The following is a 26,966-nucleotide window of genomic DNA, read 5'->3' as shown; positions in this document are numbered from 1 at the left end:
ACATACAAATTAAAGGGATAAGAAAAAAGTAATTATCTGGAAGGCAGAGAAGACAGAATTTCAATTACTGATTTAGAAAACTTACTTACATCAGGGATCAAATAATTTATTAAATAGGGATATTAACCAGCACATTCAGCCTAATATACTGAATAAATGTTCTCCTTCAAAAGAAAAATTCTTAAAAAATAACTGAAAAGATTCTTTTAAATCATAAAGCTTATAAAGAACTAACCTTCTATTAAATTTCATGTTATTTGTTATCAGGAGTCAAAATAACACTCACGTTTTGAAGGAGTTGCTCAAACCAGTCATATCCAGTATCTCTGCATGCTGCAACCTAAGCGGGAAAATATGGTGAAACTATCAAAATTAGAAATTTACTTAAAAATCTGAAAAAACAAAAACAAAAACCAAATCTTTGCTATGTTTTAGCTTGAAGTATATTAATGTCTCAATGTTCTCATTAAAAAAATTAGTTTTAAAGTAAACTATTCTTTTAGTAGACCAGTAATTTACCAATGCTAAACAATTTTATTTTAAAAACACTTTAGAAGATATTTCACAAATTGGTTTAATATATTGAAATTAAATAAGGTATTAGAGGAAAGGTGGATGGGAAGATGCGTGAAATAGGTGAGGGGGATTAAGGAGAGCATTTGTTGTGATGAACACTGGATGATGTATGGAACTGCTGAATAAGTATATTGTACACCTGAAATTCATATTACACTGTATGTTAACTAAAGTTAAATAAAAACTTTAAAAAATATAGGATATCACATTTTGAATAATAACTTCAATTAGTCAGAAAAATCTGTAAGATTTAAAACAATACAAATAGAAATGTTTGCTTATTATTTTCCTTCTAGATAGAAGATAGAAAGCCATGAGTGAAACAAAGTTGAACTTGTAAATGATAATACAAAATGTATGTTCAAAACAAAAAGTACTTTGGGTTGAAAAGGTTTGGAGCTTGTGCGTATAATTAAAAGTAATGAGACTTATCTTAACTCATGTTGTCTGAAAAAGTACTATCCCATTTTAGGTTGCTATCCCTGGGCTACTGTTACTCTTCATATACTTTTCCTTCTTCCCCCTCTCTGTTTTCAATCAGTGGAGGAATACAGCGAATTTCAGTATCAGTGCTTAAGTGAATGAATGCCAAGAAGTGATTATGTAGAAATACCAATCTCATCTTCTGAGCATCCCCTGAGTATCTCCAGAAATGTAAAGGGAAGTCAGCTGACCCTGAACAATGCAGGGTTTAGGGATGCTAACCCCTTGCACACAGGAAAATCTACGTATAACTTTAATTTCCCCAAAACTTAACTTTTAATAGCTTACTGCTGACCGGAAGCCTTATCAATAACAAACAGGTGATTAACACATATGTTGTATGATATATGTATCATATATCATATGTAAAAGTATATCATACTTTTACAGTAATGGAGTAAGCTAGAAGAGAGGAAATAGTAGTAAAAAATAATCCTAAGGAACAGAAAATACAACTTATAGTACTATATTGTATTTACTGAAATAAATCCGTGTATAAGTGGACCTGTACAGCTAAAGGGTCAACCATAGTATTAAATGTCAAGATTAACCAAATATCTCATCATTGTCTCTATATTCGTAAGAGTAGGTAGGCCTAAACTAGGTTTGCAACCACAGGGACCACACCTTTGTTCCAGTCCTTACCACATCAGTGATGTTTAAAATTTTCCTTGTCATTGCTTCTTTGTCATTGTGCGGAGTTGGAGTAAACCAGAGTTTTTGGAATGTTTCATTTACTAATTTCTAGAAGAAAGAAAATTTCAAACTACACAACTAAAACAAACGGCAAAATTATCAATCCCAAATTCTTATTAAAACCCAAAACAAAGTTGGTACACCTGGCTGGCTCAGTCAGTACAGCATACAACTCCTGATCTCTGGGTCATAAGTTCAAGCCCCATGGTGAGAAAAGAATTTATTAAAACAAAACAAACAAACAAAAAAAACTGTCCCAAAGCTATAAATAACTAATCAAAACATAAACTACCAGGAATTTTTGGCATGAATTTCTCAGTTTAGAAACATTCATCAATTAATTTCTTAAATTTATAATCTTTTACAATTGGTAAAAATTTTAAATAGGTGATATTATGCCTAGCCTACGGAATCTGCATAGTATACACTCAAATGTTTTTGATCAAACTAAAAAATATTTTTACTACTTTTGGTGAAAAGTGGTTAAAAACAAACACAAGAACAAATACAGGGGACAATTATATATAAATAAATTAATGAATAAGATTGAACTTTCAAAGAAGTATTTCTTAACTTAGAACACCAAATACATACCATTTGAAAATTAATTCGATAATAAACTTCCTGCATATAATGTAATCACTATGATGACATTAAATAATATAATTCAACTGATTGAGAAAGATCAGATTTTATTAACATAAGATCTATAAATAAAAACGTAACAAAGTATGCCTTTTTTGAATTTATAATCTAAAAATGTTGATTCGCTTATAAAGATTTTATAAGTCATATTTTACATATACATCAACAAAATTTAGATACAATGAACACTTAAATTACTTAAAACACAAAAGAAAAAATTTTAAAGAAATCACCATTTCAACTTACCTTAATGCCCTCTTCATCATTGACTCTGCGAATCATTTTTACACACATTTCCGTAATTTTTGGAAATGTTGGCTGTTCAATACAGATGTCTCTTAGAATCTTTATTACCCTTTTCCTGACACTGATACCAGTATCCTAAGAACAGAAAAGTATTTTTATTTTTATTTATTTTTATTATTTTTTTAAGATTTTATTTATTTATTTGACAGAGAGATCACAGTAGGAGAGAGGAAGGGAAGAGATCACAGAGAGAGAGGAAGGGAAGCAGGCCCCCTGCTGAGCAGAGAGCCCGATGTGGGACTCGATCCCAGGACCCTGAGATCATGACCTGAGCCGAAGGCAGCGGCTTAACCCACTGAGCCACCCAGGCGCCCCAGAAAAGTATTTTTAAATATCAGAATGCTTGATGTATGAAATATGATAAAATATGATAAAATAAAATTAAAGAATAAACACTATCAGGCAGTCTATTGACTACTAACATGATAAAGATGGTCTATATATTTCCTCCCTCTATGCTTTCTTACTAACGTTACTATAAATATGGGTTATTATATTGTTTTACGTTTAAAATATGAAATCCAAGACATAAAAAAATATTAAACAGCACTGAACACAAGACTAGAACATAAGCTCACCAAAATTAAGTGGAACATGAAGCTTTTAGAATAGTGGCATTTAAACAGCATATGAAGTATTTTTTTTTAAAGATTTTATTTATTTACTTGACAGAGAGAAATCACAAGTAGGCAGAGAGGCAGGCAGAGAGAGAGGGGGAAGCAGGCTCCCTGCTGAGCAGAGAGCCCGAAGTGGGGCTCGATCCCAGGACCCTGGGATCATGACCTGAGCCGAAGGCAAAGGCTTAACCCTCTGAGCCACCCAGGCGCCCCTGAAGTATTTTTTTTTATATGAAGTATTTTTAGCAGAAGTGTTAAACCAAAATCCAATTGAACCACTGTCCCTATCATCTTATAGTTAATAAGAAATATAAGAAACAAAAGAACAAATTAAATAAAACCTTGAGGAAATAACAAGACTGACCCTGGTCTTTTTAAATGAGTCACTGTCATGGGGGCAGTATATAAAAAAGAGAATACTCTAAATTTTAAAACATGATCACTAAATGCAAAGTATGCTCTTTGACTGGATTCTGTTTAAAAAAAAAAAAGCGCTAGAAAATAAGTTTTTTCCACCAGTTTTTAGGACTATTGTAGAATCTGAATATAAACTGGTTATTAGATGATATTTACAGACTGTTAATTTGGTTGGATGAGACAGTAGTTTTTGTTTGTAAGAGCAGTACCCACATTTTTTTTGGATAGGTAGGATGAAGTATCCACAGAAGAAGTAGACAAATGTTTTATTTAATTTAAACTAATTTAGCAAAAAATATAGATGAAATATGGTGCTAGATACTTGAGTGTTCACTGCACTATTACTCTTAAGTTCACAAATTTTCATAATTAAAGAGTTTTAAAAAGAAATAAAAAGCACTGGACACTTAATGTACAAAATTATTTCCATTATGCAGTTTGACAACCATGAAAATGTTTTAGGATATACTACTTGGGTAGGTGCTGTCAGTTCTTTAGCTTTGAGAATCTTATTGATTGTGCCTTTCACTCTTGAAAAGACTAATTCACTAAAATGAAAAAATTTCTTCCACTCTCTCCTTAAATTCTTTGTTTCAATCAAGATTTTATGCTAGTGGAAGCTGAAATTCTTGAACTCCCAGTCACATAATATTCTGAGAGCAAACTAAAGGTAGATAAACTCTTATCACTGTGGGGAAAGGAGGACCTTTTTTCTGCTTTCTAAATCTGGGAGACTGGAGATTAGAATTTGCTGCTGTCCAGCCACCCCTTTCTGGAATCAGTTCTTGGCACCAGAAGTACCTATTAGCTTCCCCTGCCTTCAAACCCACTGACTCATCAGCACTATAGGGTCACAAACCACAGCTTTTAATATTTAATCTGGTTTAAACTGTCTTTAAGGTGGCTATGTAAAATAGACACTGACAGGTTTTCTTGGGGGGATTGGGTGGGGGGTGGAAGAAACATGTCCCCCTTTAGGAAGTTGCTATAGTACAGAGATTAGGCAATATATGATTGATATCTACTTTTCTAACTTGTCTAGTTTAACAATTAAAAAATGTGATACTAGAAATCACAGGTACTATGAATCATAATAAAAATGACAAAACAAACATACCAATATTCTTTCAATCAGCATATCATAATACTGCTCAGCAAGCTGAGGTCGACAAAGAACAAATCGACCTAATAATTCTACTGCTGCTTCTCGAACACTAGTGGAATTATCCATTAAACGTCCATGAACTCCTCGTTGCATATCAAGCTAAAGGGAAATGAAGAAAATATAATTTATACTAAGTAGAGCTAATACTTTAACTTGAATGCAGTACGCAAATAAGAAGAATCATTTGTACTCTTCTTTACCCTTGCTAGAATACTGGGGTCTACAGCAACAACCTCAGATAAACACTTCATTGCTTTTGTTCGAACGGCAATTGCATTTTCACCAAGAACTCGAAGGATCTGCCAAGCAAACATTGATATTTTCAAAATTTTAGAACATGGAACATTTAACAAAATAGCATGAAAACATGCAAAAGAAATGAAAATAAATACTATATTTACATCCCTTTAACTTTTATATGAGGAAAAGATATTATTTTACTGATCCAAAGTTTTAACTTGAAGGTCAGTACAGTAAGTGAGGCATTCTATACTTTAGGGTCCTCCTTTTATCTTGGCATTCTCGATTAAACCTGTCTTTTATAGCTATGCTTCATTTGCAAGGACACACAGCCCTACTAAAACCTTGCTATGAGTTACTAATTCAGGATATTTAGTATCATTTAAGTAATAATTTGGTAATCGAATGTTTTTATAACATCATTCTACCTATACTATATGTATATTCATATAGATATATACCCATTTCTCTGTAAAACAACAATCAATATGTAAAAAGCATGCAAAAAAAAAAAAAGACCTTTAACATATATGGAACACAGAAACAAATGCTACTTTCATTATCTTTTAAAATATCTGTTTCCAACAGTGAACAGACATAAACTACTCCACAAATATCCATAATCCCAAAAATCAGTATCATTGTATAAGGAAATCTGGTCCAGTTTACCTGTGTCAAATAAATATCAAAGCTCTGGGCAAACGGCCTCATAGAGGCCAAGTATCGAACAATCAAACAAGCATCATCATAGTCCACGGTATCAGAGTTCATCCTACAACAAAAAGTCATTAAATTTTCATTTAATTTTTTGCAAAGTAGATAAAATAGATATCAGAGACATAACTGACTAAACATGTAAAATGCTTTTTCTTTAGATCTTACTTTAATGTGCTGAACTGAGAAGGTGTGGTTTTGATAATGCTTCTTAGAAACTTTTTCCGGTTTTCAGCTCGATGCATGATTTGACCAGTTGTCTCAACTTCCTTTGCATGATGTGTTCCTTCAGATGATTCTTCATCTTTTTGTGATTTCATTGCTTTTTCTGTTTCCAGAGTTGTGTCACGGAACCACTGGGCTATATAGAATTTGCGAGAAAACTGAAGAGAAAAATAGATTAAGACTTGAGGTTGATGAAATTAACAAAATTTCAAAATGAAATTAGTAACAAAATTTCCAATCTATTGATAAAGTGCTTACTATCAGGAATAAATACTAAGGTATACCTCAAAGCAAACTCCAGCAGATAAAAAGAGATTTTGAGAAAGCTGGAAGGTTTGACTATCGAATGATATAAAGCTTACTATTTTACTTTGTCTTAGCACTTATATTAACGATGTCAAAAGATAATTTGATAAATATAGTTGTATTAAATCTAGACTACTACTATCAAATACCTAACAAAGGACAGTATTACTCATAGGCCAGTAAAATTAGATGATAGGTCAACAGGGAGAGTTTAGAACAATAGGATATAAGGCTAAAGGTAAAAACTCTAGTTACTTTCAAAATACCACCTTACTTCTTCAAGAAATATACAGCCAGTTATTACCAAAATATTTTAACACCGAGGCACACCTATAATCTGTTTCTTTCAATGCAGACTGAAAACCAGCAGTAGTTGACTGAAAAGTTTAGTTATCTCTTTAGGCTGCATATCCCATCAGCAAAAATTTAAGAAAGTACCCAGATACATGCACACTGTTTCCTAATAGAGTTTATAAATTTTATACATGAACCTATTATACTAATAATTTGGATATATAATGTACATAAAAATATAATTAAGGATTATATTTGAATATAATCAAACACATGGAATTCTAATACCTTCTTTTCATATGCTAATAGATCACCTCAAGCACAACCTGGGCCATGTCCACCATGAGAAGCAATGATCTAGCTCAGTCTCAAAGGTAACTATGAAAAGATGTCTATTTCCCATGTCATCACACCATTTTAGTGTAATATAATACCTGTACCAGAATTTCATATAAGACAAATCAATCTATAATCATTCTTTTTTTTAAAGATCATCAAATTATCCTTTTGTTTCAAAAATCAGTATACCCAGTAACTCTCCTTTTCAGGATACTTCCCAATTTTCTTTTAGACCCAATTTGAATTTGATGTGTTATTTCCAAAAAAGGGAGAAAAGATACGTACCACTAGTGAAGGATCAGTCTCAGTGTTTTCATCCAAGTAATCAAGCAATGCTTTCTGCAGTTGTTGTATTTCATCTTCTCCTCCTGAAACCTACAGAATAAAGCAAGTAAGAAGAAAAAAGATATTACTAGTATACTTTAATAATTTATCTAGTTGTAGACACAAATCTGAGTGGAAAAAAACCTGATGAACGATAAAAACTGAAAATATAAGTATAGCAACTTAAAGGGAAAAAATGCTATTTTTGAAAACCATATTAATAATTGATCAGACTGGCCTTTATTTTTATGAACTGTATGTCATCTTTATTTGAAAGAGGTACAGTTAGTAGGCATAAAAATTATCAGAATAGTGTGTTAAGTATTCCGAGATAGGAAGGTCCCAGCATTGGTTTTCTGTATGGAAAAAAAGAGGCAATTCCAAACTTTTAATCTTAAAATGGAAACTATTGGGATGCTTGGTTGGTTCAGTTGTTTAAGCATCTGCCTTCAACTCAGGTCATGATCCCAAGGTCTTCGAACTGAGTTCCGCAAGGGGCTCCTTGCTCAGCAGGGAGTCTGCTTCTCCCTGTACCTGTTGTTCCCCTTGCTTGTGTACTCTCCCTATGAGACAATAAATAAAATCTTCAAAAATGGAAACTGTTATTATCTGTCTTGCCGTGGTGTTATAAGTGTCTTTGGGATATTTAAAAACATTCTGGAAGATAAATATTTTTATTTTATTTACAATACAAAACAGTACTTTATTTCATATAGGATATTAAATATATAATATGTGGGGTGTTCACTTCATCTAGGAACAGAAAGATACTGAATCTTTAGGTCTTGTCAAGAACAATACACAGCCAGAAACTGTGAGCTGACATTCATGCCTACAGCTTATATTCTAGCTTTACCACACAAAATGCCAATATAATTTAGGGTATCTCTAAGCAGAAAAACAAAGATCAGAATAAACCACGTTGTAAGAGTATGGCGAAATGGATACATGGAGAAATTCATCATAACACTGTAAATGTCCAAAAGCAAGGTAGAGGTATGTCAAGAACCAAAAAAATATTTACAAATGACCTCTCCCCTCACGTTTTACTGTGTACAACCTACACAGTCATGTGTAACAAAGAACTCCTAGGTCTACTCTAAGAAATACCGAAACTTGGCACCTAGATCTTGGTTTCTAAATTACCATTCTCAAATAAAAAGATCCAGTAGCAACTGGTGAAATGGCAGAATCCAGGGCTGAGGCAAGGAAAGTAAAAGAGGATGGAGGATCCTGAAACATCTTGTGCCACAAAGTTCTCAAAGAAATATGGGAATGTATCAGAAAGATACAAAAGCCAGCTATAATAGGCTCTCACTGGTTATATTTAGGACAATCTGAGCATTAAAATAATGATAGCAACAAATTAAAACCTATGAAATAGAATAGGAATGGCAACATTATATTAGATGGGAGTGTCGTATTATTGGTAATTTTCTGCTTTTGAGAAGTGTACTGGGATATTTAAGCAAGAGTTCTTATTCATGGAAAATATACACTAACACGGTTCTCAAACTTTAGCATTCATTCGAATCACCTGGAGGGTCTATCAAAAAACAATACTGGGGGGCGCCTGGGTGGCTCAGTGGTTTAAGCCGCGGCCTTCGGCTCAGGTCATGATCTCAGGGTCCTGGGATCGAGTCCCGCATCGGGCTCTCTACTCAGCGGGGAGCCTGCTTCCTCCTCTCTCTCTCTGCCTGCCTCTCTGCCTACTTGTGATCTCTCTCTGTCAAATAAATAAATAAAATCTTTAAAAACAAAACAAAACAAAACAATGCTGGGCTCCACCCACAGGAATTTCCAATTCAGCAGAAGAGTCCTAAAAATGTGCGCTTCCCACAAGTTCCTAAGTGATGTTAATATTAGTGCTTCTTGTCCAGGGAATCATACTTTGAAATTCAAGGGTAATGAAGGCATTAAGCTTGCTCATATAGTTCAGAAAAAAAAAATGAACACACAGATAGGCATGCATGTAAATGTTGTGCAAAGATAAAGCAAACGTTATAAAATTTTTTAAAAAATATTTTATTTATTTATTTGACAGAGAGAGATCACAAGTAGGCAGAGAGGCAGAGAGAGAGAGAGGAGGAAGCAGGCTCCCCGCTGAGTAGAGAGCCCGATGCGGGACTCGATCCCAGGACCCTGAGATCATGACCTGAGCCAAAGGCAGCGGCTTTACCAACTGAGCCACCCAGGCGCCCCGCAAACGTTATAAATTATCAATAGTTAAGGAATTTGGGTGAAAAAGGTTTGTGGGAACTCTTTGTACTATTCCTCTAACTTTTCCAAGTTTAATATATAAATTATTATATTATGAATATAAATAATTTCAAAATACAAAGTATACTAAAAAATACAAGAGGCATTTCTAATGGTCAGAATAAATATGGCTATGAATGTTAAAAAAAAAATAGAAAGAAAATGAAAAAAAGTTGTATATGGTAGGATTAGAGGTCATTTACCTACCATGTTCTTAAGTAACTTTTAGCATTACTACCACCTCACCCACACTTAAGAAAAGTGAAGCAATAAAATACTTTTTCTGCCAGACACGCTGTAACTATCTAATAAAATGAAAGGAAGTCCTCCTCACCTTTCCCCAATATAAAAAAAAGATCAAAATTAAAAGGTATAAAAATGACTTGATTGGGAATGTTAAATCATCTTAGTAAACTAAAGATTTAAATAAAATTTAGTAAAACAAAACAAAACAGCATCATACATTCGTAGAAGCAGTTTGCAGAAACAAAGTAAATGTTAGATCTTACTTTGAATCTATAAAATGCAATATAACACCAATATAAGAATACCTAAAGAAGTACTTAATATCTAATATTTATCTCCATAATTTTAATCTTTTATCTCAATACCTGTTTTAAAATTCGTTCTATAGACCCCTGATCCATTTTGCTTGTAACAGCATCTTTCCTTAATCGTGCAGCAACGGTTCCAAGGTAATCAAGAGACGCCACTCTTAAAGCCATCTCTGTTGACTTGTTACTGAACTGATGGACCTAAACATAAAAATAATTTTTATTTAATCAATTTATAAATTTTTAATAGCAATTTATCACAAAAATACCAAATCTATGTTGTATTATCTGAAATGTAAACTTTTTTTTCTTGTGATATTGTTTCATAAGTGACTGCCTTCTGAGAGTTTCTGGAATCTGAACATTTTCATTAAAAAAGTATAGACTAATCCTCCTTAAGAACACAGTTATTTTCTTTAAATGCAGGCTCAACTGCTTACTTGTGAAAAATGGGGTTTTACTGAGTAAGAATTTCTTATGCTGGAATTCTAATGCCTATGAAATGTTATCTTGGTTTCAGAATAGTATTAATACATTTTTCTGGTTCACAAAACATAAGGTCCCCAAAACTTTGTAACAATTTGCATTGCACAAGTTTAAATATACATTAAAAATAAAAAGAGACATCATAATATTTCTTTGCATTTTCCTATTATATTACATGAGAACTAGAGGTGTCATGTTTTTAGAAATACTCTTAATGATGACAAAGTGTTCATATTCATCAGTTTCAAGCTTTGAAATGAGTCTATGGCACTAACTTATGACTCAGTGTTGAGGTGCTTTTAACTAACAATATAGCACTTCCACACCAAAGAAAAAACTTTTTAAAGCACTGCTATCTCAAGTAATGAAATGAAGACACCAAAATCACAAGATTTCAAAGTTTTCTACAAAGTACTGACAATACTGTGTACAGTTATGCACATGCAAAAATAAAGATGCAATGGTCATATTTCCTTACACATTTTTAAAGAATTCATCATCTGTGAATCAGAGTACATCCTCATTATGTTGTCTTCTAGTAATCTAATAATCTTTAAATGCTATACTCTTACCAACAATCTCCCTAACAAACTAAGGAGTAGTTCAGCAGCTGGCCATTCAGGCTTATTGACTGTTGAAAGAAGGTCTTGAACAAAATTTTCAAATAGTGGTCTGTAATCTTCTTCACCTTGCTTACTACCACATCTGTTTGAAAATAAATAGTGAAAAGGCTGTGAATTTAGGTGACATGTCCACCAATATGACTGCAATTTTGTTAACTAAGTTTTCTTTTCCCCATATGTAATAACAAGGTATAAGAGAGTACGTTAAATATAATATGGCATAAAATGACTCTATTTCTCGAATTTCACTCTTCCCCTTGCTAGCGAATTCATTTATTGCCTCATATAAACATTACTTTCCAGCAAGTACACCACCACATTTTAAAAAATCCCTTTCTCTGAAATTACCATAAATTCTTATGAAGGCCTACTAAATTTCTCTCTACAAATTTTCCTATTCAATTAGAATTCCCCAAAATTTACTGAAGAAAAACTACAGAATTTCAATCCAGTACTTTAACTTGTGGAGTCAAATACGTAAGTTCCCAAGAAGGCTTTAATATTTCAAATGCCCCGTTTTAAAGATCAGGAGACCAAAGACCACAGTGACATATTCAAGGTTCAGGTTATGGTAGGTAATTGGATTAACCATTTACCTAAAATAAATAAACTTATTTTCTATGCTGGGGAAATAAAAATCAGATTACGTTAGTTTTGCTCACTTTTTAAGAAAGATGGAAAGGAAGTTTTGGGCTGTTCTCATGGCTGTTTCGTAAGAGTTGGTAATGACAACATCTTGGTCAACCTAGATTGAGAAAAGTGAATTTACATGAATACAAGAAATAATCAAAAACATAAGTTTGTTCAGTTGCTACTGTCATGTTATTACTGAATAGGGGAAATACATTTAAACAGTAAGAAGCTTATGGGGATCTGGGTGGCTCAGATGGTTAAACATCGACTCTTGAATTCAACTCAAATCATGATCTCAGGGTCACGAGACTGAGCCCTTCTATGGACATGGAGCCTGTTTAAGTTTCTCTTTCTCCCTCCCACTGCCTCTCCCCCTCTTTCCTCTCTAAAAAAAGGGGCTTAAACTATTCTTTTATGTATACAGACAAAAGCTACAATTGGTAAACACATTTCAATACTTTATAAAAACTAAATACAGTTCATTTTGGTTTATTAAAATATAAGAGTAACAAATGTGGTTAGCAAATGCAGTATCACTAATTTCTTACTGATCTAGGTCAGAAGAAATTGACTTTAGAAAAAGAATTTAGAAAAAGGAATTTATTTATTTATTTTTTAAAGATTTTATTTATTTATTTGACAGAGATCACAAGGAGGCAGAGAGGCAGGCAGAGAGAGAGGAGGAAGCAGGCTCCCTGCTGAGCAGATAGCCTGATGCGGGGCTCGATCCCAGAACCCTGGGATCATAACCTGAGCCGAAGGCAGAGGCTTTAATCCACCCAGGCGCCCCAGAAAAGGGAATATAGAAAAAGGCATTTAAAGTTCAAAGTTTAGGAAATGCTGCAATACAATACAAAGCAAAACTCAAATCCTTCCTGGGAATTTTCAAGATTAAGATATATAGTCAATTCAAAGTTTTGGAAACCCAAAGGTGAAAAATACATGAAAAAGCTCACTAGTTACCAAGAAAATGCAAAATTACACGGTATCATCACAGACTGACTAGACTAGGCAAAATCTAAACAAACTAAGCTAGAGTACTACTTTTCTGAGTAAACTGACAAGTTTTAGTAAAGTTGAAAATACTTGTAAAAAAATAAATGTATACTATGATTTAATATTCTACTTTTAAGTATACCTAGAGAAACTCTTAAATTGTGATACAGTTGTGTATGTTTAACCCAAGTCACGAGAATCTGTTATTAGTTATTATGTATTAAAAACAATGTTGACGGAAGAAAACAGCTATGATGTCACTATATCATTTACGTAAGTTTAAAAAATTATATGCAGAGAACTAACTAAATAAATAAATGGAGGGACATAAATATTCTCCTGATACCTGTCACCAAAGACAAGGAAAGAAAGATTGGAAAGAAAACAACCAGATTGGGAGAGCAACCTCAACTTTTTTGATAGGCATTTTTCACTTATTTACTTCCTTAATTATATACATATGCAAAATTCTGAAAATAACAAAAGAAACAAAATCACCCCTGTTTCTTTTTAAGCTTTTACAGTACTATAAGAACCTAGAAAAACTGTAAGCTTTGATGGGTAAAAGCTACAAAACCAAAAGCAAATCTTAGCTACAGTTACTCAACAATGAGGTATAAATTCATCTTCTGCATGAGAATTACATTAATTATATTACAATTATATATTATGTAGCAGTACAGATATTATATATAATAATATTCGCTTGCACAATGACTTATCTAACTTCAGACTTAGTGGTTGGAATGAAAAGCCTGTTAGCTATTATCATGCTCATTTTATACCTAAAGAAACAAACTTGGGTTAAAAGATCCACATGTCTCGTGACTGGCAGACAAAGTAGTATCAGAACTAATGTTTCTTAAAAATTAGTCTAGTGCTCTACAAGGATCCTAAAGACCAGCCATAAAGCTCTAATTAAGAACTTCAGGTTTATAAGAATGGCAGAGAATTCAGGTGCTTCTTCCTATAAAAGTACAAAGTTATAAAAGATTCCTTACTTTTTTATTTGAGTCCTCTTCTGAATTAGAGTCCTTCTCTGATGATGGTAAGTGTACCACACACTGAATTAGTTGTAAAACCAAGGCTGTAACCATCTGAATATACATAGGCTCTCCATCCATATCACTACTATTTAACCTTTAATGGAGAAGAAAATATTTAAATCATACAAAGAATGAAGAGAATTTCACTCTAAATGTCATCTTCATCTGAAAATTTCAGGTGCTTTACTAATATGTCTAGACATTATTTTAGTGCTTGTAATAGTGTCTTTAAGTCTAATTATTTTTATTAAATTAGAAAAAGTACCACTTTAATATCTATACATATTTAGATAATTAAAATTAGTCAAAGGAAAATGCAATATTTAACACACATTTAACACAAATTTCTATACTCTATATCCACTGCAAAGATTTATACATGAAAAATATCAAATACTTCTCAAAATGATTTTTAAAATGAGAAAAGTCTTCAAGATTTCCAAATGCCCATACATTCTAGTACTTATTTTCTTATTAAAATCTGCTACACAGTCAGCTCTTGATTGTTTGTGCTAGGGTGTGCAGGCAGAGGAACGGAACATAAAAAAACAAATTTAAATATTTAAGTCTAAAGATACTATAAAGGTGTAAGAATTCTCATATATGCTCATAGCTTTTCTTCAGGTTTAATAGACTATACACAATTAGTCCAAAAAATTAAGGTAAGAACAACTATATTACATAAGACAACCTTCAAAACAATCTAAATACCTGGCATTTAGGGTTCTATGTGCCAGGTCAACACACTTAATCACTCAGGAAATTATAATAGTTATGATAATGATGATGATTCCCTATGACAACAAAGACAATAATCCACTGCTAACTACAGCAGTGGATAACATTTCTTAGTTACCCTGTGCTTAGTGACTTAAGAACATTTAATCTTCATGTCTATTCTCCATATTGCTGCCAGAGTAATCTTCCAGCTTTTAAAAATAATATTTAATGACTTCCTACTGTATAAAGGATTAAGTCCAAGTTCCTTAGTATGGCGTATAAAACACTTGAACTGCCTTTGACTTTTTCAAGCCATATTTCCTATCATGGCTTAATCAGGGATGATTTTGCCCCTCAAGGGATATCTGCCAGTGTCTGGAGAAAATTCTGGTTGTCACAATTGAAGGGGGTAGGTGGGTGGTTCTCTTATCATCTAGAAGTTATAGGTCGGGGATGCTGCTAAGCATCTTACCATGTACAGAACAGCCTTTCACAACAAAGTATTAACTGCCCAAAATGTCCATAGCATCATGACTGAAAAAACCTGTCACAGATCTTTACACATGAGAATCAATGAACTTCTTTAAGTCCCCCATATATGCACTGCTTTTTCACATATCTAAGCTATTCTTCATGCTTAGTGAATTGCCTCTCTTTTATTTGATCATTAAAATAAAAATCACAGATGATTAGGAATAAATTTATAAGGACTACAATATAATGTAATTCTTCATTGTACTTATTAGCCTTTGCTATAATTAGTTACCTGAAGTTCCTCAAACTCCTCTTACTGGTTGGTAATCTTGCAAGTGAAGTAAAAATTTCTTCCAAAATTAATTGCCTATGTTTTTCATATCTTGAGAATACCTGTTTAGTAATTATAAGATCTCAAATTTAGTTTATTATAATTATTTGAAAACAAAAATATTGTATCACATGATAAAAAATATTATGTCATTTATAATGAAAATGTTTTCAACATCTTCAATGACAATAAACTTAATTTATACTACTTTTCCATCCTTAATTATAACATTCTTGTAGAATTAGCATATACTAGTTTTAGTTAGAGGATTATACTATCTTGGAGATGGAAAAACAAAATTTAAATGATTTTAAATAATTCTGATTTAATTATAGATATTAAGGAATTATTAACTATTTCCTTAAAATTTAGAGGAGAAAAATAAAACAAAGACAAAATCAGAGAAGGAGACAAACCATAAGAGACTCTTTATTTTAGGAAATAGACTAAGGGTTGCTGGAGGGGAGGAAGGTGGAGGTATGGTATAACTGGGTGATGATGGACATTAAGGAGGCATGTGATGTAATGAGCACTGGGTATTATATAAGACTGATGAATCACTGAACTCTACCTCTGAAACTATTAATATACTATATTGAATAAAATAAAAATTTAGAAGAATTTAAAATAGAAGGCACACAAAAAATAGTCCTGAGGCTGAAATAAATCTACGGAAAACTTCAATCTTCATTGTTACAAATTTGAATTAAATGATATCAATATTATTTTTCTGGTGGAATAACTATAAGTATGACTTTATACTTACTGCAGTGACTAACTTAATGGCACATAATTGTAGTTCACTGACATTTTCCACGAAAAATGGTGTAATTCCCATTGATGATACCTGCACACATAAAAAGTAATCAGTATACATCTCTAGTTGATTTCAGTAACATTCTACCTTAACTAAATTCCAAAATATTCATAAGCTTACTGAAAGAAACTGAGAGGACATTTTCTTTCCTCTCATTAATCATTAGTATTGATCTGGTTTTTTTCTCTGCTCCTTTCACCCTCAAGCACATTAGTACATACTTTCTTTTCATAGCCACCACTCCTCTGAGCTCCACATTTTGAGTTAATAAATGTCATAATTAAAAAAACAATATATTTTGCTACTCTGGATGAAAATATTATGACATATTTCAAAGGAAGTAATCATTCACCTTTCAAAGAACTTAAGAGTTTAGAGTTTATAATACATTCACCTTTTATCCTCAATGTTTCTTTTTAAAACTTCCCTGGACTTGTATTTCTTCATTTTATATACATCTTCTGAATGGAAAAAATTAACATCATGCTGGCATTATTATTGAGTGAGCAAGGTTATGCTGAACTCACCTAGCCTCTCTATTCTTACATCATTTGGTCTAGAAATATAACAAAATGCTTAAAAAAAAAAACAACTTACCTGAAGAATTGTTGTGTCTGTAAGAAGCTGTATCTCTAGCAATTCTGATAAGCTGCTAACAATGTCACAAACTTTATTATAAAGCATTACTATTACTCTCTGCTTATGGGTAGAACATTTAGCCCGTTTTGCCTTTGAACTTAACAAGCCTCCTAAAATGAAAGAAAAATTTCAAACAAGTAATTTATCAACTTTCAATAAACAGTAATAAAACAGTATTCTGAATTAAGAGAACACATTTTTGGGAGGGTGATGGGTGCTACATAAAAATATAACCTGGCAAATAAAGCTGGTTATTTATTGAAACAGAAAATTATTCTCTAGGGATATTTAGATAGCAAGTAATCATTCTTGTAACAGATAATTTATGGCACATTCCAGAGGCTATAAAATTCTCGTAAAATATGTATCTTTATTTCTATTTTGTTCTCATTGATGCAGGAAGAGTAAGATTTACTTCCCTTTAAATTAACTTGCAATTATTAAAAAACAAGTAATTAACTATAGATTATTTATAAACCAAGTATGTCCCCCTCTCATTAAATGTATACATTAACTATTTCACAGTTCATTTATTTATAAAGGTAATAAATGAGGGAAAGATTAAACATTTTGAATCAATCCACCTTGTAAATAACTAATATTCTGCATAAAATTAGGGTGAAGTGATAAAGAGAACTAGAAGCTAAAATTATCTGGGATTTTCCTGACCAGTAGAAATTACTTCCATTATATGTAAATATTTGCTAAAGAAATTATACCTGAACAAGTACTGGATTAACTAAAAGTTCTATACTCCAGTCAAATCAAAAGTCAGTATTTATTACCATCTTCATGATCTCGTAATTTTTGTGCTATTTTAAGTTACAGCATTCTGACCCAACATAAGAAAATTATTTAACAGGTAATTTTGACATAAAACTCAAAACTTTAATATAAAAAGGCAAACTAACCTCCATGAGGATCTAATCTGTAAACAGGATCATACTGAGGATAAAGTGTATTCTGCAAATGAAATTTAGTGTATTGTATAACTCTTTCAATTACATCCTCAATATATACAGCTTTTGGCATATTAGGGGATGTCATAATGTTGATAGTTGTAAGACAGGCATCTGCTGATTTTGTAACTCTCTCCATAATAAGGTCTCTCCATAATCTTTCTTCATCTTCAGTATCGTTATTCTATAAGATAGCACATTGTTAATGAAATGGAAATAAATGCATTTATAGGTTAAAATATTAAGAAATTATGGTATGTTCGATTTTCATGGTAAATGTTTTAATGTATGTACATTTTTTTTTTTTTTTTTAAGTAAGCTCTACATCCAATGTGGTGCCTGCACTCATGAGCCTGAGATCAACAGTCATATACTCTACTGAGTACTCTACTGAGCCAGCCAGGTGTTCTGATGCTTGCTCATGGATGTTCAGGAACATCAAGAATGAAGTACAGGGGCGCCTGGGTGGCTCAGTGGCTTAAGCCGCTGCCTTCGGCTCGGGTCATGATCTCAGGGTCCTGGGATCGAGCCCCGCATCAGGCTCTCTGCTCCGCAGGGAGCCTGCTTCCCCTCTCTCTCTGCCTGCCTCTCTACCTACTTGTGATCTCTCTCTCTGTGTCAAATAAATAAATAAAATATTAAAAAAAAAAAAAGAATGAAGTACAAATACTGATATTACTTTAAGATTTTTTCTTTCAAAGTTTTCAAACATAACACACTCTATCTCCTGATTTCACCACTAGATGACACTCCAATAACAAAACTATAGTATCTTCAATGTACTTTATCCAAACCTAAGATTCTAGCTAACAACTATAATTGTATATAAATAATTTTATGCTTGGAGTATGAACACTATAGTCAAAACTTTGCAAATTCTGCCTGTTGCTGAAAACAAAATAAAAATTTAAATGACGAATGGTAGAGCTACATTTGAAAGTAGTAAAATGTAAAAAAAAAAAGTAGTAAAATGTTATTGACTCAATCATTCCCATATTTGTTTTTCAGAAACAGTATTTTTGAAACAGAGGTTAAAAAGTAGTTATTATGCAGACTACTGAAAACATAATTTATTTTCTAAAATGGATAATTCGACAACTGACAGAAGATTGCATCTTAATTTATACACTGGCAACTTACATTACAAATGGGAAGGAATGCTTTTACTTTTTTATTTTTATTTTTAAATATTTTATTTATTTATTTGAGAGAGAGAGAGAGAACAAGCATGAGCAGGGGGAAGGGGTACAGGGAGAAGTCTGCTGAGCAGGGAGCTCAATGTGGGACTTGATCTCAGGACCCTGGGGTCATGACCTGAGCAGAAGGCAGATGCTTATAGCTGACTGAGCCACCCAGGCACCCGGAAGGCATGCTTTTAATTTTTTGAGAATGAAAATCCTTCTCTCACATGTTTACTTAGGAAATAGTAACTTTTTGTTTTTTTAAAGATTCCATTTATTTACTTGACAGAGATCACAAGTAGGCAGAGAGAGAGAGAGAGAGAGAGAGGGAAAAGCAGGCTCCCCGCTGAGCAGAGAGCCCGATGCGGGACTTGATGCAGGACCCCGAGATCATGACTTGAGCCCAAGGTAGAGGCTTAACCCACTGAGCCACCCAGGGGCCCTAGGAAATAGTAACTTTATACTCTAGGAATACTTTCAAATGCATGCTATGCAAAGCACATACACTGGGAAATGAAGCAAGTAAAAGCACAATATATGTATAGCAGAGAAGGGCACTAATGCCTACAAACTCAATTACTTTTTTCCTAACTCTCTAAGCTTTCTTCCATTTTACTGCTTGCATACCTATTCAAAAAAATATGATAAAGTAGCTTTTCTTTAATATTAAAATTGCTGTATGAAAGAGTCATTGAATGAAAAAAACATTAAATAATGCTATGCCTTCAGGAATTAGAATAATTTCATTAAGGCTGAGTCAGCCAGCTCTCCAGAACTCTAGATTCTTGAGCTCTATTACAATTTCCTGTCAAGTCTTTCAAATAAAATTTGTAGACTAAGGATGTAGTAGATTGCCACTATGGGTTTCTCTAAGCCCTTTGTTTCCGATTCAAGAACTAGTTTAAAAAGGGCATTGGAAAAATATAGACATATTTAATACTTTCCCAAATTCTTTTTTTTTTTTTTTAAAGATTTATTTATTTATTTATTTGACAGAGAGAGAGAGATCACAAGTTAGGCAGAGAGGCAGGCAGAGAGAGAGGAGGAAGCAGGCTCCCCGCTGAGCAGAGAGCCCGATGTGGGACTCGATCCCAGGACTCTGAGATCATGACCTGAGCCGAAGGCAGCGGCCCAACCCACTGAGCCACCCAGGCGCCCCGACTTTCCCAAATTCTTAACTCATATTAAATGCCTATACATATTAATGTTTGAATTCAATAATGGTAGAGCTATCAGGATCAATCTGAACATACACATGATTTTGAAAGTCTGCTACAATTCTAAGAAGGTAGATTCCAGGCAACTTACTTTGATCAGTTTATAAACCATTACATTATGTTGCTGTTTGACATAAAGGTACTCAAATATATTAACAGTTGCTGTTAACATTTATTGAGAACTTAATATGTGGAGACATTGTTAAGCACTTTACATTAATTAATTTATTTAGTCCTTTCAATGATAATTTGAACTAGGTATATAAAAATGGTACAAGAGTGCCTGGGTGGCTCAACAGGTTAAGCGTCTGCTTTCTGCTCAGGTCATAATCTTAGTGTCTGGGGATCAAGCCCCAAGGTAGCTCACTACTCAGCAGGGAGTCTGCTTCTCCCTCTCTCTCTGTCCCTCCATTCCATTCATGTGTGTGCGTTCCCTCCCTCTCCCTCTCTCTCATAAACAAACAAACAAATAAATAAATAAATAAATAAAACCTTAAAAAAAAAAAAGAAAAGAAAAGGTATATAAGGATTACTGTTTTAGGATACATTAGGAAAGCAGTATAAGGTTTCTCTTTAATTCTCCAGGAAGGTCAAGAAAAAGAACGACTATCATTTCATAAGTGAAAAAAATTTTTAAATACAATCAAACACAAGGAAGAGCATAATATAAAATTAAAGAACAGTCCTTAAAGTGAAATGAATTTACATCTGTTGTCTGTTTATGTCAAAGCTGTGAATCAACAATGTAATTCTGAATTACTTAAAAAATATAATTTAGTAGCATTGCTAATGAATGTAAAAAGCTCAAATAAATGAAATTTGAGATTTCCTCTGTAAATCAGAGTTCTTTTGAGAAAGACCTGCATCTTAACCATAGCAAAGGTAAAATTAACAATACAGATTTTGTACTTACATGATTTAACAAAGTGGAAAGCTTTGACCCATCTTGAATATTCTTCTCCAAGATATTTAGGACTTTCACAGTTTTGTCAGTAGAAAGCTAAAACAGCAACATATATTACATATATACATATATATTATTTTTTTAAATCAATCATTGGTAAAAGTGATAAATTAGTCAAGAAACATATTGTACAATTATCACCTTTGGGGCTATGGAACATACAAAATTACCACCTGCTTAAAGAGTGGAAAAAGAAAAATTTCCCAGACTCTACTTAAATCTGAATTATGTAGAATTAATCACTTATTTCTGAAAGACAGAAAAGTAAACACAGAATGGACAAATATGCACACTACTAACTAAACTCTTACCATATAGCTAGTCAAGATTTAGTCTGTTCTGATGCCTGGTTGCCTGTACTTGTGGCAGTGATACGTAACACACATATGAACACCACACACACATATGAACACACACACACACTCTCTCTCTCTAAGTTTTCATCTGTTGATTTAATTATAATATGGTTTCTACACTACAGTGTTATTCAGCAGGTGTCTTAAAATTCAAGGTGGTATTATGAATAAAGCATAAAACTGTAAATGGTAAAAGTTACAAGTGTAAAGTAACATTTTTCCCAGAAGAAATCTTTCTTATTTTAAAAATTATCTCCTATTTCATTTCTTTAGAAAGGACGCTTTCTCTACCTAAAATATTAGTAGCCGATTTAAAGGTTCTGTAAGGAGGCAACTGTTATTCATACTCTTCTGATTGAACAGGTTTCTTTTTAGACTCCTAGCATGCAACTAGGACTCTCAACCAAATCATCCAGAAGAGTCAAATGGAAGGATCACTAGAGTAACTAACATTAAGTACATTTTGATCATTTTGCCAGAGTATAGAAACATGTTCCGCCAAATGCTACTTTAGATAATTTCATAACAGATTAAAATACTCAGACTTTTGCTAAACTTTCCATATTTTGAAAATACTCAGCAAATTCACCTGGTGAAAATAAAATCATTTTAGCTATATGCAATTATGGAATTTATGAAATAAAAACTCAGACTGGCAGTGTCATTTCAGAAAATTGATGCCATTTTCCTAAATAAAAAATAAATCAATATATCCCTCACTGCATACCACTGTGAACTAACAGCACATCAATGATTGGTTAACAATGTGATACAACTGGCTTTAAAAATCAAATTCATGGAAACCTTTGTGCACTGTTGGTGAGAATGTAAAATGGTGCACCCACTATGGAAAACAGTATGGAGGGTCCTCAAAAAACTAAAAATAGAACCATCATAAGAGCTATCATTTCCACTTCTGGGAATATATTTGAAGGATAAGAAAACACTAACTTAAAGAGATATATACATTCCCATGTTCACTGCATGATTATTTACAATAGCCAAGACATGAAAGCATCCAAAGTATCCACTGATGGATGAATGGACAAATAAAGTACAATGTGTGTGTGTAGATACCTACACACACACACACACACACACACACACACACACACTATGTCAATGAAATATCTTGCCATAAAAAATTAGGAAATCTTGCCATTTGTGACAACATGATTAGTCCTTGAGGGCATTATGCTAAGTGTGATAAGTCAGACAAAGACAAATGCCAGATAACCTCACTAACATGTGGAGTCTAAAACCACTACCAAAAAAACAATCAACCAAACACACAGACACAGAGAACAGATGGGTGGTGGCCACAGGGGTTGGAAATAAGGCTAAGGTAGGTGAAGATGATCAAAATGTACAAATTTCCTGTTATAAGTTAAATAAATCCTCAGGATATAATGTATAGCATGGTGACTATAGTTAAAACTATCCTGCATATTTGAAAGTTCCTAAGAGAGTAGAACTTAAAAGGTCTCATCACAGAAAAAAAATTATAACCATGTATGATAATGGATGTTAACTAGATTTACTGTTGTGATCATTTTGCTGTATATACAAATATCGACTGGTTATGTGATTAACATGATATTAACATAATGTCAATTATATCTCAATAAAAAATCAAAATTCACAACACATTACTTAGAATACAGGCAATATATAAACAAAAAATATGTTCTAACTTGGTAAAAACATCAAAATATTTTCTAGTCTACTTTAAAATTATAAAATTGAATAAATGAAATAAGTTTAGAAATGTTTAGAATAAACTGTAGGTAAATAATCTTAGATTCATTATTCTACTTATTCTTAAAGAACAACACATTATCTCCATATTATAGAATAGGAAATTAGGAGACTTAGAGTAGATAAATCTAAACAATAGGGAGCCTGCCCTGCTTAGAAGAGGAGGGAGGATTCATCTTGAAACTGTATTTGCACAGCAATCACACAGTAGTTTAGGGAGTAAGTGGTGGCTCATAAAGATTATAGGAAGCCATCCCTTGATGCTGTCACTATAAGAAGTCATTATCAATGAAAAAATACTGCCATTCCATTAGAATAGAATGAGACAATTCAGCAACAGAAAGCTCACAAGAAAGTCAACTCACAAAAATTACTATAAAGCCTATAGTAACGAGGCTATGTATTTACTACAATTAATGTGTTGAGACTGTAGCTTTACTTTCACCACTCTCAAAGATTAAAGCAAATGCCAAAAAAAATTTTTAGTGTATTTTGACATTTAAATAATATAAATACCTGAGACAGTGAAAAATAAAAACAGTGGAAAAAAAAAAATCCAGGCCATGCTACTTTCAATGGGATACAATTTTCTTTAGAATAATTTACAGAATACTTGAGTCTTGTTTTTAAATAAAAAATAATTTAGACTCTCAGAAGGCAACCATAAATTGTTTTCATTATTATTTATGCTATCTTTGTAATTTACCTTGAAAACTTTAATTTCAAACATTAGACCGTACATAGTAAATATAAAAATTTTTCTTTAGTGAGATACCTTATCCATTATACCCATTGCTTTAATTTTAGCAGATTCACTGCCGAGTTCATTAAGCTGATGTTTTCCTAAAAGAAGTTCCTGAGGAATTTCATCATCATCACCTGAAAAATCAAACCAGATAGTTTAGGTACAATAAATAGCTTAAAACAGCAAGCTTAATTTTTTAATAAAATCTAGGGACACACAAACAAAAACAAACAAACTAAACAAATAACAACCTAAGAGGCCTATGTAAACCTGAAGGAAACCCTGAATGAAAGGACAGGGATTAAAATGGGATTTTGATGAAGATGGGAGGAGGAGTTAGATCTCTTATCTTTACTACTCTAGACATACTGTTGACCCTTCTCAGCCAAGCTCTCTGCCCTAGAAGGCTGACCTGTATGGACTACATCAATAGTCTCCTATCCCCTCCAGCTTCTGTTTGGGTTCAGCTAGTGGGGTGCCCTGTCAGAAGATCAAAGAGGAGAGTGAGGTCAGGGTATTTATATCTCTGACTCCTTCCTTGTAAGGTCTCAGGCTGCCCATGTTCTCTGACCAAAAGGTTAGTGCTTTTTTTTCCAAGTAAGTCTATGACATTATTTTCCCTACAGAATTGAGTTCTGGTAACTTATATTTACCCTTGTTCCTTTTGGAGTAGGGATGGTAATAATTCCATGGCTGTTAAACCTAGATTCTGGTACTATTCTGTCCCCAACTCTGTAACTGGTCTCTTTGTAAGTAAGTCCTACTCAAATTATCCTAATTTGAGACTGCCATCTGTCTTCCTGTTGGGACCTTAGATGACATGGAAGACGGTTTCTCAGCACACAATTTGTATGCCAAATAATGGCATTAATGATACTTAGGCAAGTAACTTTCCCAAAACAAATACTTTTTTTTTTTTAAAGATTTTATTTATTTATTTGACAGAGAGAAATCACAAGTAGATGGAGAGGCAGGCAGAGAGAGAGAGAGGGAAGCAGGCTCTCCGCTGAGCAGAGAGCCGATGCGGGACTCGATCCCAGGACCCTGAGATCATGACCTGAGCCGAAGGCAGCGGCTTAACCCACTGAGCCACCCAGGCGCCCGCAAAACAAATACTTTTAAAATAAAGGTTAATATAATATAAAGGGTAATATACCTTTTAAGACATTTTCAAATAGGTGGACGCCTATAAGAATCATTGTATATTATATGGCTTTTGTCTAAATTAGGCACTAGTGTTTATACCAGCTATAGGTGGCATGGAATTGTTGAGTAGCTCTAAATACTGTAAGCAGTGTTACATTTCTTTATTTAAAGCTATGATCTTTACATATTATCATAAAAGAAATATATGAATATATTAATCCTACTCTATTCTAATTGGTTTTGTTTTCCATATTAGATTCTGTATTACTTCGGGACCCCTGGGTGGCTCAGTTGGTTGGACGACTGCCTTCAGCTCAGGTCATGATCCCGGAGTCCCGGGATCAAGTCCCGCATCGGGCTCTCAGCAACATGGGGAGTCTGCTTCTTCCTCTGACTTTCTCCTTGCTCATGCTCTCTCTCACTGTCTCTCTCTCAAATAAATAAATAAAATCTTTAAAAAAAAAAAAAAAAAAAAAAGATTCTGTATTACTTAAAGCCAGTGGCTAGAGTATTTATCTTTGCATCTCTAGCACTTAAAATATTGCTGACAAAGAGTAAGTACTCAATAAATATTGGCTGTAAGAATAAATGAGCAGATGAATAGGTTCCTATTTCTGCATCCTTGGTCATATTAGTACTCTCCTTATCTAGCACCTACTCATGTCTCATCTAAAAAAGGTTTCTTTTATTACTGTCATACACTGGGGAGGGTATGATTCACAGACCTATATCCCTGAAACAAATAATACATTACATGTTAATAAAATAAAATAAATTATTATCACCTACTTTGGTAGCTGCATTCTCAGGATTCCAAAGACAGTATCAATAATACTTGATTATTACACTAAAGTTTTCAATTTCTTAATAATACAGACTACATTTGGGGGGAGCCGGGGGGGCTCAGTCAATTAAGCGCCTGCCTTTGGTTGAGGTCATAATCCCAGGGTCCTGGGATCGAGTCCCACATTAGGCTCCCTGCTCAGTGGGGAGTCTGTCTCTCTTTCTCTCAAATAAATAAGTAAATAAATAATCTTTAAAACAAAAGAAAAGAAAACAAAAAAACACAGACTACACTTGACTCTACAACTAGATTTTAAGTTTCTTCAGAGCACAGACAATGCCTCTATCTGCACTAGAGAACTGGCAGAAACATAGACACATAGGTAAATAAATATATTTAAAGCGGACACTGTATTTAGAGGTAAATAAATATATCTTAAAATGATTTTACCAAATGCAGTAAAATCCATATCTTCTAAATTATCCAAAATATTTTCTATTGAGGCTGTGAATCTTTTAAAAGTTGAAGAATCCATCATTTCTATAAGAAAGAAAAAATAAGAGCTTATCACATTACATGTAGAAAACTGAAGCTGAAGACTATGAAAAAAGACATACTAAAAAGTTACCTTCAGGTGTTAGTTTTGGCTCATAAGCTTTCCTCTTCTTCTGTTTTTCTTTTTTCTTCATTTTTCTAGCAACTAAAATAAACAAAGAAATATTGAAATATAGGAATGACAATTTAAAATATTTCTATTTTTGCTTCTAGTTTCCTCCAGAACTTTAAATTCTTAAACAATAACCACTACCATTCCAAACTAAATATATACTTCTGTCTTAACAATTAGGAGTGGTTAATTAACTCATAAAAGGTATCAAATATTCTTCAAAGTTAAAGACCTAAATTTAAAGCAACTTATGTAAGAAATCCG

At 33.0% G+C, this 26,966-nt stretch overlaps 1 protein-coding gene across 2 annotated transcripts in view; it reads right to left on the bottom strand.

Annotated features, from left to right (window-relative positions):
* The window catches only part of NIPBL (NIPBL cohesin loading factor), a 210,159-nt gene that overhangs the window by 40,388 nt on the left and 142,805 nt on the right, over positions 1 to 26,966 (bottom strand). For both annotated transcript variants that reach the window (XM_059173815.1, XM_059173813.1), the window contains exons 13-32: positions 26,664 to 26,735; positions 26,486 to 26,575; positions 24,136 to 24,239; positions 21,196 to 21,282; positions 17,837 to 18,068; positions 16,884 to 17,035; positions 16,236 to 16,316; positions 15,431 to 15,531; positions 13,900 to 14,038; positions 11,932 to 12,014; positions 11,219 to 11,351; positions 10,218 to 10,361; positions 7,309 to 7,398; positions 6,028 to 6,242; positions 5,815 to 5,917; positions 5,106 to 5,204; positions 4,858 to 5,004; positions 2,647 to 2,781; positions 1,705 to 1,803; positions 287 to 340 (exon numbers count right to left, since the gene is read on the bottom strand). In XM_059173815.1, coding sequence (XP_059029798.1) covers positions 287 to 340; positions 1,705 to 1,803; positions 2,647 to 2,781; positions 4,858 to 5,004; positions 5,106 to 5,204; positions 5,815 to 5,917; positions 6,028 to 6,242; positions 7,309 to 7,398; positions 10,218 to 10,361; positions 11,219 to 11,351; positions 11,932 to 12,014; positions 13,900 to 14,038; positions 15,431 to 15,531; positions 16,236 to 16,316; positions 16,884 to 17,035; positions 17,837 to 18,068; positions 21,196 to 21,282; positions 24,136 to 24,239; positions 26,486 to 26,575; positions 26,664 to 26,735 — 2,360 coding nt within the window. The remainder of the gene's footprint in view (positions 1 to 286; positions 341 to 1,704; positions 1,804 to 2,646; positions 2,782 to 4,857; positions 5,005 to 5,105; positions 5,205 to 5,814; positions 5,918 to 6,027; positions 6,243 to 7,308; positions 7,399 to 10,217; positions 10,362 to 11,218; positions 11,352 to 11,931; positions 12,015 to 13,899; positions 14,039 to 15,430; positions 15,532 to 16,235; positions 16,317 to 16,883; positions 17,036 to 17,836; positions 18,069 to 21,195; positions 21,283 to 24,135; positions 24,240 to 26,485; positions 26,576 to 26,663; positions 26,736 to 26,966) is intronic.

Source organism: Mustela lutreola, chromosome 5 (genome assembly GCF_030435805.1).
Source record: "Mustela lutreola isolate mMusLut2 chromosome 5, mMusLut2.pri, whole genome shotgun sequence".
Lineage (NCBI taxonomy): Eukaryota > Metazoa > Chordata > Mammalia > Carnivora > Mustelidae > Mustela > Mustela lutreola.
This window is presented reverse-complemented; position numbering and strand designations above follow the sequence as displayed.